The sequence below is a fragment of the Pantherophis guttatus genome, chromosome 1 (genome assembly GCF_059756535.1).
Source record: "Pantherophis guttatus breed Tessera chromosome 1, ASM5975653v1, whole genome shotgun sequence".
NCBI classification, from domain to species: domain Eukaryota; kingdom Metazoa; phylum Chordata; class Lepidosauria; order Squamata; family Colubridae; genus Pantherophis; species Pantherophis guttatus.
Window position 1 is genome coordinate 324,909,370 of NC_142063.1, and position 13,870 is coordinate 324,923,239.

The 13,870-nt window shown below is 42.0% G+C and overlaps 1 protein-coding gene across 7 annotated transcripts in view; it reads left to right on the plus strand.

Moving 5' to 3' along the window:
- Positions 1-13,870, plus strand: part of FSIP2 (fibrous sheath interacting protein 2) — a 69,679-nt gene that overhangs the window by 48,665 nt on the left and 7,144 nt on the right. For 5 of the 7 annotated variants that reach the window (XM_060693143.2, XM_087883395.1, XM_087883396.1 and 2 more), the window contains exons 18-21: positions 316-8,579; positions 9,747-10,004; positions 11,175-11,336; positions 13,330-13,427. In XM_060693143.2, coding sequence (XP_060549126.2) covers positions 316-8,579; positions 9,747-10,004; positions 11,175-11,336; positions 13,330-13,427 — 8,782 coding nt within the window. The remainder of the gene's footprint in view (positions 1-315; positions 8,580-9,746; positions 10,005-11,174; positions 11,337-13,329; positions 13,428-13,870) is intronic. The other 2 variants (XM_087883397.1, XM_087883398.1) reach the window with 1 other exon arrangement.

A 13,870-nucleotide genomic window follows, 5' to 3' on the forward strand; every position in this document is an offset into this window, starting at 1 on the left:
TAAAAATCCTCTTCCTTGCCCCCTATGAAAAAAGAACCAATTCACACATATCAACAATTCACTGTTATAAGTTAGACATTGATCTGTCTTTCCAATGTTGTATAATAATTCCTTTGTGTGTAGCCAGTATATGAACCTGTGTTTCTGTGACAAGTACTATTTGCCGTAAATCGATTTCGATAAATCCATTAATTTAGCTCAAAATGTGCCAATTGCAGGAAAACCATGCAACCTAATGTTTCATCTCTCAAATTGCATCTTCAACTATTGTGCCCCAGTTGTGAAGTAGTAATCTGTTCATGTTTACTTCCGCAGATGCCTTGGATGAAATGTCCTGCAGGACCCCTTTGCCAGCATGGAAACAAGAACTAATCCAGTCTGAATCAAAGTGGATTCAGGATCAAATCTGGAGAAATACATATCTGCCTTCTGGTAGAAAGCAGTCTTCATGCCATGATGTGTTTTGGGAACCTTTGACTCAAGCAGTTCTTTCCAATGTGCTGTACAGCATTTCAAGTCCCAGTGCACGCCACAACATGCCAGAAAAAAATGAATTTTTTGAAAGGTCCCTTTCAATGTTTTGCTCTGTAGATGCTTGCTGTCCTGAACATGGGCTGAGATGCTCTAAAAACCCTCCTATGAACATTGAAGAGTTAGCATTCCACATTTCTGAGGTTATCATCAATAGCTTGTGTGAACGAAACATTTTGCAAGAGAGTTTCAGCAGAAAAGGTTTTCAGGCTAAGAGATCAAGAAGAATTTTTGTCCCACCTCTCTGTTTGGCTGACTTTGATAATGTTTATCAACCTCTTGTGAAAGAAGTTAATAATGTATTGTCATCGGAAATTGAAATGAGAAGCAGATGTGCAAACCAAGACAGAATTGGAGATAGTTTGTCTCAACCGCATTTGATGTCTTCACCTCGCTTAAGTAGAGCTTCTAGGGGTGATTGTAGAGGCTCCAGTGATGTCAAAAGGACGTCCTGTCTCTCCACAATGGATCAATTAGCCCTTAAAAACAGGAGGCTAAGCAATGTTGCTTCTAATTTGGACAGTTTCATCCGTAGCCTGAAAACCAGTGAGTCAAAAAATATTGTCAACAAAGTTCTGCACATCATTTTAGATTCGTTATGGCCTGATCAGTCACAGAATGATTTCGGCGGGTCCTACCCAGATGCCCGCTCTCAAAATATGATGCCTTATCAAAATATGAATAGATCAACTAAAAAACAGCTACTTTATTCCTCAATGTGTCCACATGCTTGCAAACTTAGCAATGACCTATTTAACAGCAATTTGGGTCTGTCTCCCAAGTCTGTTGTCCTCTTGGATGTTGTGAGTGAAAAGCTGATCCGGGCACTTTTGGATAAATGCCTCTTGACAGATAATTTTACGGGTACTTTTGCTTTTGATGAGTTTCCAGAGAATGAACAGCTTCGTGATATGAGGAAGTATGACGAGGAAGTCTTGCCCTATTCATATAAAGAGTTTAAAGTCCATGAGTCTGATTCCAGCACCTCCCTTTTTACCTATGATGTTAGATACATAGAGGACCCATGGGTGGAGGCTCAGTCAGGAATGTCTTCCTGTGAATCAGCCCTGGATGTTTTAGCTCACACTCTGGTAAAACCTGTAATGACAGAGCTTTCCTTCAGCATTGAGCATCCCAGACAAATGAGAACTTCAAAAAAGATGGTTGAATTCACAAAGCCAGGCTCTAGAAAAGGACACGGCCAAGGGTTTAATAAAAAGCATGGCCGCTATGGTAAAAATGAAATGTGTCCCCCATCACGAAGTAGAAAATCAGAATCTAGGGCAACTAGTCCAGGAAGGCGTCAAATGAGAAAAAGAGAAAGAAACCGGTCCGTTCTAGATGCAGCAATGCAGCGTAGACCAGTTGTACCTATCTACACATTACCTGCAAAAAAACCTTTGTTTGCAAGCTGCAAAAAGAAGTACTACAGAAAAGAAGTCATGACAGTGACAGAACATGGAGATCACCATCAACTCCAGCCAGTTTTCTCTGCTATTTATTCTTCACTGTTTCTAGGGGACATTGTTTCTCAGCTCTTGATCAAGATCTTTTCTTCACTGCAGAACAAATACGACCGAGATTCTTGTATCGACCTTCATGAGATGAACATATTGTTTGTGCATGCACTGATGGAAGAATTTAAGAAAGCTGGTGTTGGAGTCTTGCAGAGAGCTGAGGAGAAATCGTACTTCTCACTTGTGGATAGTCGAACTGTCAGCAGAATAGCTGACTCCATTTTAAGAGAGTTTGGATTCCAGTTAGCTGCTGAGGGAGACACGGGAAAGGACATAGAGAATCTGGCTGAGAGGGCAGCTGAAATTATCCTGACAGAAATTTTGGATTACCAGTTGCCACCAGCAGTGTTTAGGAGACTACCTCAGAGTGCTTTCAAAAACATTAAACCTGGACCCATTATTCAAAACATTGAGCGCTGTGTCTGCTTTCCTAAAGTGAGAAGGAGTAGGCCACCTCCTCCAACGTACGTTACTATATTGTCTGAGAAATATTTAGAAAGAGTAGTAAGTCGACTCCTAACTCAGCTTTTCCCACCCTCAGAGGACACTCCCTGCAACCAAGACAAAAGAGAGATGTCAGAAGTTGACTTTAATGAGCTCTGTTCCTATATAATCAAACACGTAATGAAGTCCATTTCAAAACACAAAATCTGGGTAGCAAAAAAGGATGATCGATGCCGATTACATTCAGAGAAAGAGATTGAGAACATGGTTGATTCAGTCTACAGAAATATGTTAAAAAAGTCTGGCTCACAGCTCTCTATACAAAAGAATGTGGAATGCAGGAATACTGCTTTTATCGATTGCATGACCAGCTTCATAATTCGGGAAATCACTAACCATCACCTTCAGACTTTTCTTTCCAAAGATGAAGACTTTTTGGAAAATCCTGAGCCTGAAGCCTTGTCTGAGAATATAGTCAGGACGGTTTTAGACAGCATCAGTGAATCTTCAGTGTCTTCTACTGAGGTTTTCCCAGCTAAGTTTTTAGAAGAAATTGTTTCCAGAGTTTTATCTAAAATATTTTCTGCTTCTCTAGACGAAAAGAAAATGTCTAAAGGGCAGCCTGAAATTGAGCTTGGTAACGTGGTTAAAAGGATAGCCAGTTCAATCAACTTGCAGTTTGGCAGAGCTTCGGTTAGCGGGGTGCAAAAAGGAGAAGATCAGAGCCTTGGAGCCCCATTGTCTGCTGTCATGGATGATGTGGTAGATTCTGTATACAACAATATGGCGAGAGAAAAACAGATGATTTCAGGCGGTGATGTCAGCTGCATAAGAAAGAATGCTATTTATGACAATGTTAAAAGATTGATTGAAAAAGGCATCTCTGATTATCTTTTACACCCTCTGTTTTCTGGAGATTTGTCTAGAGTTTCAGGTTTACCTGCACTAGAGGTTAGCGATGCTGTTAGAGTCAAGGAATTCCATGAGGATGAGAGTTGGCCACCATTTAGCACCTTATTATCATCAGGGTTCCTAAAAGATCTAATCACTGGTCTACTCGCAAGGATTTTCCCTTCCACAGCATCTGGAGCTGCTTCATCCACTTGGAATAAAACGGCCATGTCAGAAGCTGACTTAAGCAAGCTCTCCACTCAATTGCTCAATGATGTTCGGCTGAAACTTTTAAAACATGAAATCAGAGTTATAAAGGATACACACCCTGAACAGTATCAATATTCTGAGGAGGATATTCAGAACCTGACCGATTCTTTGTGCAGCAAGATCATACAGAAATCGGGCTCCCTTGAAGCTGTCCAGAGAGATGTGAAAAATAAGAGCAACGCCCTTATTGATCAGCTAGCTGGATTTCTTGTTGGAGACCTTCTCCAACAGCACGTGGAAGCTTTTGTATCCAGTGAGGAGACTTCTGGTTGGGATAGAGCTGCTGCGGGAGACTCTATGGGTGGATTAGAAGTTTATAGAACTGCTATCAAGCCCTTGGACCTCAGGGAAGCCATTGAGAGAAACAGTAAAAGTTCACCTACTTCTTTGCTGGGAAATGTTATTTCTGAATTGCTTTCAAAAATCTCTGATACATTTTCAGACATCCCTCTTGGTGCCTCTGGGGAAGATGTGGGAGATGTAGCTATGAGGTTGGCAAAAACAGTTACAAAAGAGCTTGCAAAAGCTCACATCAAAGTTCAGGAAGGTCCTGACGAGCCTCTTGGATCCGCTCCACCGGAGGTGAATGTAGCAGACCAGAATTTATCTTACAAGGGTTCTATAGGAAGTTTTCCATCTCAAGAAGATTCAGAAGATGTAGGGGATGCTTCGCCTTGTCAAACAACCACTATAAAAATTGAAGAAGCTGTAGATCACCTGCTTCATTCAGCATGCCCATCAAATGTATTAGAAGCAAAGTGCTTCATCCAGGAAAATCTGATGGAAGAACAAGGTGGTCCTCAGGAGAAGCCTTCAGTTTCGCCTTATGTCACTGTGCTCTCTTATCCAGTGCTAGAAGCTCTCATCAGTAGGTTACTTGCCTATATTTTCCCATTAGCTTTTAACACTAGTGCAACTTCCAATAAAGGAGAAGGTCTATACGGATCTGAATTGCAAAGCAGACTTGCCCAGATTAAGATGGACATCAGGGCAATAATTTTGAAACAGGCCATCTGGACCAGCACTTATGGCAGTGAAAAAGAAATGGGTATTTCAGAAAAAGCAATAGAGAACATGGTGGAATCCGTGTATTGTGATGTTCTACATGAGGTTCTGCTGCAGCAGCCTTTCTCAGAAGACAAAGAAAGCTTAAATAATTTGTATGTCACACAGATAGCTTGTTTCATTATTAATGAAATGTTTAAGCATCATCTTCAGTCTTTAACATCAGAATATACACCATCTTATGTAAACCATGATGCTAGGATCATTCCAGACTCTGGAATAACTGTATTTCCTTGCATGGTTTTAGAAAATATGCTTAACCAGCTCTTGGAGAAATTATTCCCCAATCCAGAGAACATTGGTGACTATGCTGGAAAATATGATGACTTTTCTGAAACCGATTTTACCGAGATGGCTGCAAACCTGAAAGGCTGTGTCGTTACAGAGATTTCGGCCCATGAAGTCAAGTTGGAAAACGTCTCGGAGAGAATCCCAGACATGGATCAAGAGACTGAAGAAGACATTGCTAATTCAGTGTATAATCAGATTTTGCAAAAGTATCAATCTCAAGGTGAACTTCAAAATACTCTCCTGGATCAGGGGAACGGCGCTGTGCACGAAATTGCCAAATTACTCATCAGAGAAATTTTAAACTTCCACTTCCACCCATTTTTAAGTAGCAACGATTCTTCCGAGTGTTCTAAGTGGCAAAAAGAAAGGCAACAAGTTTCCAAGCGCATCTATTCTGCCCAGTTTTTAGAGGATGTGGTCGTTGCTTTCTTTTGCAAATTCTTATCTTCCCCTAATATTTTGGCATATTCTAAGGACACTAATTCATCGGAGCATGAGATGAGAAGTCTAGTGATTGAACTTGTAAATGGTTTGGTAATTGAATTTAAAATGTCAGACGTTAAGGTCATGCAGAGCACAGGGGAGAATATCTGCCTTCCACAGATAGGTGCTGAAAAAGTGATTCAAATAAGTAATTCTATTTATGAAAAATTACTGCAACAATTTGGGTCAGAGTTTGAGATTTTTAAAGCTTTTCAAACAAACAGCTGCCTGTTAGCAGAAAAACTGGCTCCCATCATAATAAGAGATATTTCCGGTTTTCAGTTGTTGCCCTTGTTTACTGCTGACACTTCTCCATATTTGTTTTCATTTGTGGAAGCGGAAACCATTGTTGACAGAGTCGAAACTCTCCTCCCAGAACCGCCATCCTCTGGTTCTGTATTTGGAGATATATTTGTCAAGATATTACATCGAATATTTCCTTCTTGGCTCCCTGATAGTAGATCAGCTTCTCCTGATCCAACAGAAGGGAGGAGAAGTCCCGCTGTATGCCATTTGAAGGAAGAACCAAGTTCTGATGCCAGCAAAACTATTGAAGACATAGTACAAAATATTTGTAAAACAGTCTATGTGAACTCTGGATCTCCGAACAGAAAACAGGGAAGCACAGCTGAAGGGCTAATGGAAACAGGATTTCTAAATAAAACAAAACAAGGTTATCATACAAGACACCAGTTAATGCAGTTTGAGAATGGAGGTGATACTTATTCAGCGTCCTTCTTGAAGGATATCTTTAGTGGATTAATTAGCAAATTGCTCACATCTACAGCCAGTGTGTGTCTGGTGGGGAAACAAGAGGCTGAGGCTGAACCTTCACTTAAATATTTAATTGAATCCATCTTAAAGGAGTTTGCAAAATCCCCAGTAAAAGTGCTACAAATACCTGAAGGTGGGCAAAATTTCCCAGATGTGGAAAAAGCAGAGATTGCTAAAATTATCCATGCTGCTTTATGTAGCATTTTGCAAGATCAGAGATCTGGAGTCTCAATCTGCATGGACAAGGAAAATGGTCAGACGCTTGCAGAAAAATTGGCTAGTGCAATAAAGAAAGAAATTTTAGGCTACCAGATTCAGGAAGTACAATCAAAGACATTCCAAAATCCAGCCTCTAAACCTTTTGAATTTGGAGAAATGGCTAAAAAAGTGTTCACAGAGGTGAAGAAAATCAGTACTCCATCCCAGATAGATACACCATGTCCATTTCTAGTCTCTCAGAGATTTATCTATGATGTCCTTGCTTTCCTCCTATCTAAAATCCTCCCTCTTCCTACAACACTCTCTCCATCTATTGATACAGAAGAGCGATGTGCAGAATTTGATTTTATTCACATGAAGCTCCTGAGCAAAGTGATGGCTGAAATTTCAAAAAACAAAAATGCAGAGGTTAAGTATCTTGACCGTGTGCAGCCCAACCGTGTTGTCAGTCAAACGGTAGCCAACTCAATCTATAACAATCTTTTGCCAGAATTTGGAAGCACATCCGACGTTCAAAAGTGCATCAGAACTGGCTGTACAATTCTTCTGGAGAGGATTGTGGACATTGTGATCAAAGAGATTTCTGGGAATCAGATGCAGATGTACTTTACAGAAGAGTTAAACCGACAGCAAGAAGCCATTGAAGCTGAAAAGGCTCTTGAGGATCAATATGGAGCTAGTTTGGAGCCATCAGAGGGCCAGACACAGTTGCGATCCCACCTGAAAGGTTTATCTTCTCTAATCTTAGAGGAGATAGCTGTTAAACTTCTCACAAAAATATTTAGTTCTCTTCCTCTGGATGAAGTGGATACAAGCAATGTTGCATCTATGAAGGAAGCGGCAAGAAAGATTATTAATTCCTTGCAGAATCTCCTCTCAAATGGTGAACTTAAAGTGTGGCAGCATGATGACTCAGAAGACTTAGCCTCCGAAGATAGCCGAGCAGTTGGAGAAGTGGTTGACTCCGTTTACACGGATATCCTAAAACACTCCAACTCTGAAACGTCTCTGTATGAAGACTTAACTAACAGCAACGAAGACTTTGCTAACAGAGTTGCCTGCTTCATGGTGAGTGAGATTTCTAAACATGACTTCCAGCCGGTCGTTGACTCGGAGAAAGAGATACCCAGCCCCAGTTTGATAAAGCTGGAGTCTGAAAAAATTCTCAAAAAAATTATTTCTGACATAGAAGCAGGAAAAAAACTAAACTACTCCCCAGATGCTCAAACTCCCATAGTGTCCGTTGTTTTCCTGGAAGAGATCGTAAGCCGCTTCCTGATAGGAATCCTAGTGGCACAGTATGATTTGGGAATTCATAAGAAAAAAAGCTTATCTAAAACAGATGTAAATGAAATTGCTGCCCAGCTAAAAACATCGGTGGAAAAAGAGGTATTAAAGAACAAGATCAATCTTGTCGGTTCAAATCATCAGCCAGTACTGGATTCACGGTACGAAGAGGCAGTTAACCAAGTTGTCCATTCTGTCATCAGCAACGTCCTGGAGAAATCAGGATCTCAGAAAGAATTATATAAGGACATGACGACCAAGCAGGTGATATTCCCAGAGCAAGTAGCCAGTATCATTATCAATGAGATCTCCAGCAGCAACCCAGAAAAGTCTTTGGGCGATAATTCAGAAAACGAAACCTCCAGTGCCCTGGAATTGGACCGCATTGTAAGCAAAGTCCTTGCTAAAGTTAACTCCCATATGGAACTGGAGGAAGATGCGTCTCTATTAGAGCTCTGCGGTATGTCAGAAAGTCGAGATGAATCCACACCAGCTAACGTATCGCCGTCAGATGGCGGGTCAGTCAAGATCATCCCTTATATTGGTAAAAAGCCCCTGAAAGTTGACCCAGACATAGTTGGAGATCATTTAGCAGTGCTGTCCATAAAAACAGAACCCCTGGAGAAACTGAAAAAGACATGTTTATCAAAGGTGGGTTTGAGTTTAGAAGAATTAAGAAGAGCCTCTGCATCAGGCAAAAGTCTCACCCATAGCTTGGCGGCTGCAAGTGTTCCTGAAACCAATAAAAGGAAGGAAAGGCGCCCATCTTTGGATATGACTGGGCGTCTTGCGGTGAAACCCAAGGAGGTAGGTGAGACTGCTTGCATGAACTGAAGTGGCTTCTGTTGAATGCTTTTTATCTTTGTCATTTTCAGTATATTACCTGACCTTACCAGGTAATGGGTTCCAAATATTCCCTGATGACTGCGGATAGGCCCATATCATTTCCTTTGTAATACTGGTAGCCTTCAACTTCAGTTGTGACTGAATGAGTGGATCAGCTTGCCTCCAGAAGTTGTGGATGCTCCATTACTGGAGGTTTTTAAGGAGAAATTGGATTGGGCAACTATTTGTCCTGAATGATAAACGGTTCCTGCTAAAGCAGGGGGCTTGACTAGAAGACCTCCAAAGTCTCTTCCAGTCCTGTTATTCTATATTCTAATATGTGTGGACTTCAACTCCTTGGGAGTTTTAAAGGTGAATTAAAATACCATAAAGGTGGTACTTATGACCAGAGTGGAGCCTGCCCATTATGAGCCGTGGTGGTGCAGTGGTTAGAATGCAGAATTGCAGGCTAACTCTGCCCACTGTCAACAGTTTGATGCTTACCGGCTCCAGGTTGAGTCAGCCTTTTATCCTTCCGAGATCGGTAAAATGAGGACCCAGATTGTTAGGGAAAATATGCTGACTCTGTAAAGCACTCTGAAGTGGTGAATAAGTCTTAAGTGTTATTGCTATTTCTATCCAAAACCATCTGATTCAGAACCATAGAGGACCTAAATGTTAATAAAACTGTAGACATGGGAGCTCTGTTTGCCAGTTATCCCCAATTTTATCCCCAATAAAACTTCTGCATATGGGGAAACATGGAGGTATAACGTGATCGCAGTAGGGCTCCATTACTATCATCCTTCTCATCATTCCTATTAACTTCTTCTATTGGTATCTTATGGTTTATATCTTATGATGTATGATTTATCACTTTGTTGCTTGCATGTACACTGAGAGCTTATGCACCGGAGACAAATTTCTTGTGTGTCCAATCACACTTAAAATAGAATAGAGCTGGATGGAAACTTGGAGGTCTTTTAGTCCAGCCCCTGCTCAAGCAGGAGAACCTAGACCATTTCAGATAGGTGACTTGTCCATAAAGAATATTTTAATTATGGATTCACTGTCCTAAATATTAACTGATTTTAAAATGGACCAGTAGACCCATGTGACATGTTGGTTGGCTTCCCTTTTGGATTTCAGCCTGTCTGCAGAAACTCTTTCCAAAGCCTGATGAGGCCAGACATCACAAAAGTGGAACTGTTGAAGGATGTGGAGAGCAAGCAAGACCTCATCATTCGCCTGGTAGCCCACGACATTGACTCACGGGACGACCCTCCAAAACAGATTCACGAAGAAACGAGTGAGAGTGACGAGGAGGAACAAGTACTGAGGGAGCACACATCTTTTTATTTTGCGGTTCCACCTTATCATCCACCACATGAAAGTACAGTGATTTCAGTAAGCGGATAGTTCAGTGAAAGGCGGCCTCGCAGGATAATTTCTGTGGGCAACTCTACATGTAGATAATTCACAAGTGGGGCTTTACCAAGGCATTGAGAGAATGCATCCTATACAGGTAGTCCTCAACTTACGGCCACAATTGAACCCAAAATTTCTGTTACGAAGTGAGACATTTCTTAAGTGAGTTTTGCCCCATTTTATGATCTTTCTCGCCACAGTTTTTAAGTGATTCATTGTAGTCATTTAGTTAGAAACCTGGTTGTTAAGTGAATCAGGCTTCCCCATTGATTTTGCTTGTCAGAAGATCGCAAAAAGGGATCCCAGGACATGACCCCAGGACAATGCAACCGTCATAAATATGAGTTAGTTGCGAAGCATCTGGCTTCTCTCCCGACATCTAAAAATTGCTTGAAATCTCAAATCTCATGCAAGATCACCAATATCTTGAAATTGCTACACAGGTAGTCCTAATTTATCGACCACAGTTGGGCCCGGAATTTTGGTTGTCAGTTGTTGCCATTGTTAAGCAGGTCAATAGGTGACCTGACTCGATTTTCCAACTGTTTTTAATGACAATTGTAAACTCTCATCAAACACTTAAATTGACAGTATTGCAAATTGCAGTCACCTGACCAGGGTATGCTATAACTGGCTGTACATGTGAGGTGGTTGCCAAGGACCTTAAAATGCAATTGGGTAACTGTGAGGGGTGTGCAGCAAGTCATAACTTTGAAAATGGGATGTAAATAACAGATTTTGAGCTTGTTGTAACTTTGAACGGCTGTTAAATGAATACTTGTTAAATGAGGATTACTTGTATATTGCTAAGAATATCACATGCCTGACCTCTGTCCTAGAAAGATCCTATTGAGGAATCAGAATTTTTAATATAGCGGTTACAAGAAAACTCTGAGACCCTTACAAAATAGCACATTTATTGGGTCATGAGCTCCTACAGACCTTTTGGTGCAATAATGTGCTATTCTCAGTCAGAAAGAGTATTTTAGATATAAAGGGCGCAGCCATCCAGCTGCCCCCACATACACACACAGCGAGAAAGGAGGATTAAAAAAAAATTCATCGTACCACGTTTTCTATGGAAGTGATAACTTGTGGTCAAAGTGGGCCCAATAGTTTTAAGACCCCTCTCTTCTCCTTCTAATGCAGCACACGCTACGCGACTCCTTAGAAACAAAGCCATCCATCTGGAGAAGGAACGGCTCTACCAGTGAATTCTTGTCAGCTGGGTCCAGCATTGATGGAGTTTGGTTCCCCACAGTTCAGAAAGATGACTCTACATCCCCGTCTCTGACAAACCGTTTACATGAGGTAAAGGTGAAAGAGGACCTTCTCTTGTTTATCTAGGACTCAGATTGTCTTTCCATTTTTTGAAGAAAAACTATAAATGTGTTTCATCTTTTGCTTGCTTAGTTGGAAGCAAAAAAAAGATTACCATATTTTTCGGTGTATAAGATGCACCGGAGTATAAGACGCACCTTAATTTTGGGGGAGGAAAACAAGGAAAAAAGTATTTTACCTCTGCCTACCAGCATTTAAGATGGCACCGCCCTCCTCCTCCTCCTGCAAGCGAGAGGTGCAGGGACTACTCGCTTTCCCCCAAAGAGACCCCTCACATGCTCTGGGGGGAGAGACAGAGCACAGCCTGAGGAACACACTTCTTCGGGATGATCTGGGGCGGGGGGGAAATCTGCCCTGCAGCTTTGGGGAACAAGGCAGGTGCCACGATTTGCGGCTGGTCACCCCTCTGGCTGCGCTGACTTCACTCCCCAGCAATGTGAGGAGCCACCGCCGCCGCCGCCTAACCCCTCTCTGCGCCCAGGAGCCAAGCCAAGCTGAATGGGAGCCCCTAAAGGTTCCTCCTTTCCAGCCATTGCTGCCCGGATTCCCCAAAGAAATTCTCAAGAGTCGCACTTCAAGTGGCAACCAGTTGCCCTGCAATGTGCAGCGGGGAACTGGGAAGTGCTTTGGATTCAGGGAGGAGATTGTAACGCTGCTGCCTGAAAGTGTTTTTCTTCACATTGCAGAGCCGCGCGCCCCCGTCCTCCTTCTCAGCAGACTCAACTTCTCTTTCCTCCTGGCCAGATCCGCCGCCTGAAACACGGTGCACTTTTTTTTGTCTCTGCACACACCCCATGTTTGGAATCGGGAAGGGGATCTGCCGCCCGAACCCGCGATCCCCTCCCGATTCCAAACATGGGGTGTTTTCAGGAGGCAACTGGACTTTCCTGTTTTTTTTTCTTTTGAAGACTTTTCACATGTATTAATCTTCTCATCGTTCCCATCACCCATCTCCTTCCACTTATGACTGAATGACTGTAACTTCGTTGCTTGTATCCTGACAATTTATATTGATATTGTTTCCTGATTGCTTATTTGTATGACTATCATTAAGTGTTGTACCTTATGATTCTTGATGAACTTATTTTTTCTTTTATGTACACTGAGAGCATATGCACCAAGACAAATTCCTTGTGTGTCCAATCACACTTGGCCAATAAAGAATTCTATTCTATTTAAATTTAAAATGCTTAATTATACATAGCATATTTACATAGCACTATTTCTATTGATTGTTTCTTAGTATGATTTGCTTGCTTCTTTGTACCCTATGACTATCATTAAGTGTTGCACCTTATGATTCTTGACAAACGTATCTTTTCTTTTTATGTACACTGAGAGCATATGCACCAAAGACAAATTCCTTGTGTGTCCAATCACACTTGGCCAATAAAGAATTCTATTCTGTTCTGTTCTGTTCTGTTCTGTTCTGTTCTGTTCTGTTCTGTTCTGTTCTGTTCTGTTCTGTTCTGTTTGTTCCGTTCCGTTCCGCTCCGCTCCGCTCCGCTCCACTCCATTCTATTCTCATCCAAGAAGCTTCTTCAGCTCTGAAAGAAAAAATAAGAAAGTCCAGTTGCCTCCTGAAAAAGCACCTTTGGGATAATTAACCCATTGAGCCAGGGGTGGGTTCTACCTACTACCGGTTCACAATGGGATCGTCCACACACGCTTGCTTTGCTCGCGCATGTGCCTTGCTTCTGCATATGCGCAGATTGCTGATCATGACATCCGGGGCAGCGGGAGGGGCCTCCCGCTGGTTTTACTACTGGTTCTTGTGAACCGGTCCGAACTGGGGGCAACCCACCACTGCATTGAATGTAGTTTTGGGAGAAATGGCTTCCTATGTTTTAAATTTCTTTTTTTTTTAAAAAAAAATGTTCCTGCTTTCCAAATGAAGCACTGGCTGGAGCGTTGGGAACCCTGAGGTCCTACCTGTAATGTTCTTTTTTTTTTCTTCCCCTAGGCTGTCGCCTCTTCCCCTGGTTCTGTTACTGTAACAGGCCAGGGCACCCCTCCGAAGTCCTTGCAGCCTAGTGTGCAATTTGCAGAGGGTACCAAGAGGTAAGGATTTGGGGGCTGGTTAGGCCTACAGAGTGATTCCGAAGATTGCTTTCATAATACAGTCTTTAAATTTAAAGGAAGTCCTTTACAGCAGGGGTCTCCAACTGTGGCCATTTTAAGCCTGGCGAACTTCAACTCCCAGAATTCTCCGGGCAGCAAAGGCTTAAAGTTGCCAAGGTTGGAGAGACCCCTGCTTTAGAGGAAGTTCTGAGTTCCAGGCTCAATACAACAAGCAGTTGATAGGGAGACAGGTTTTCTTTGCGATGACAGCCACCATTCTGAAATGTTCACAGGCATGCACATAACACATGCTACGTTCAATATATGAGAGTCACACACTTATTATTTTTTTCCCCTTCCACCCAATCTACTTCAAATGTTACTATATTGAATGTTTTAATCATTACAGTCACAGGGAGTCCTCCATTTACGACAGTTCGTTT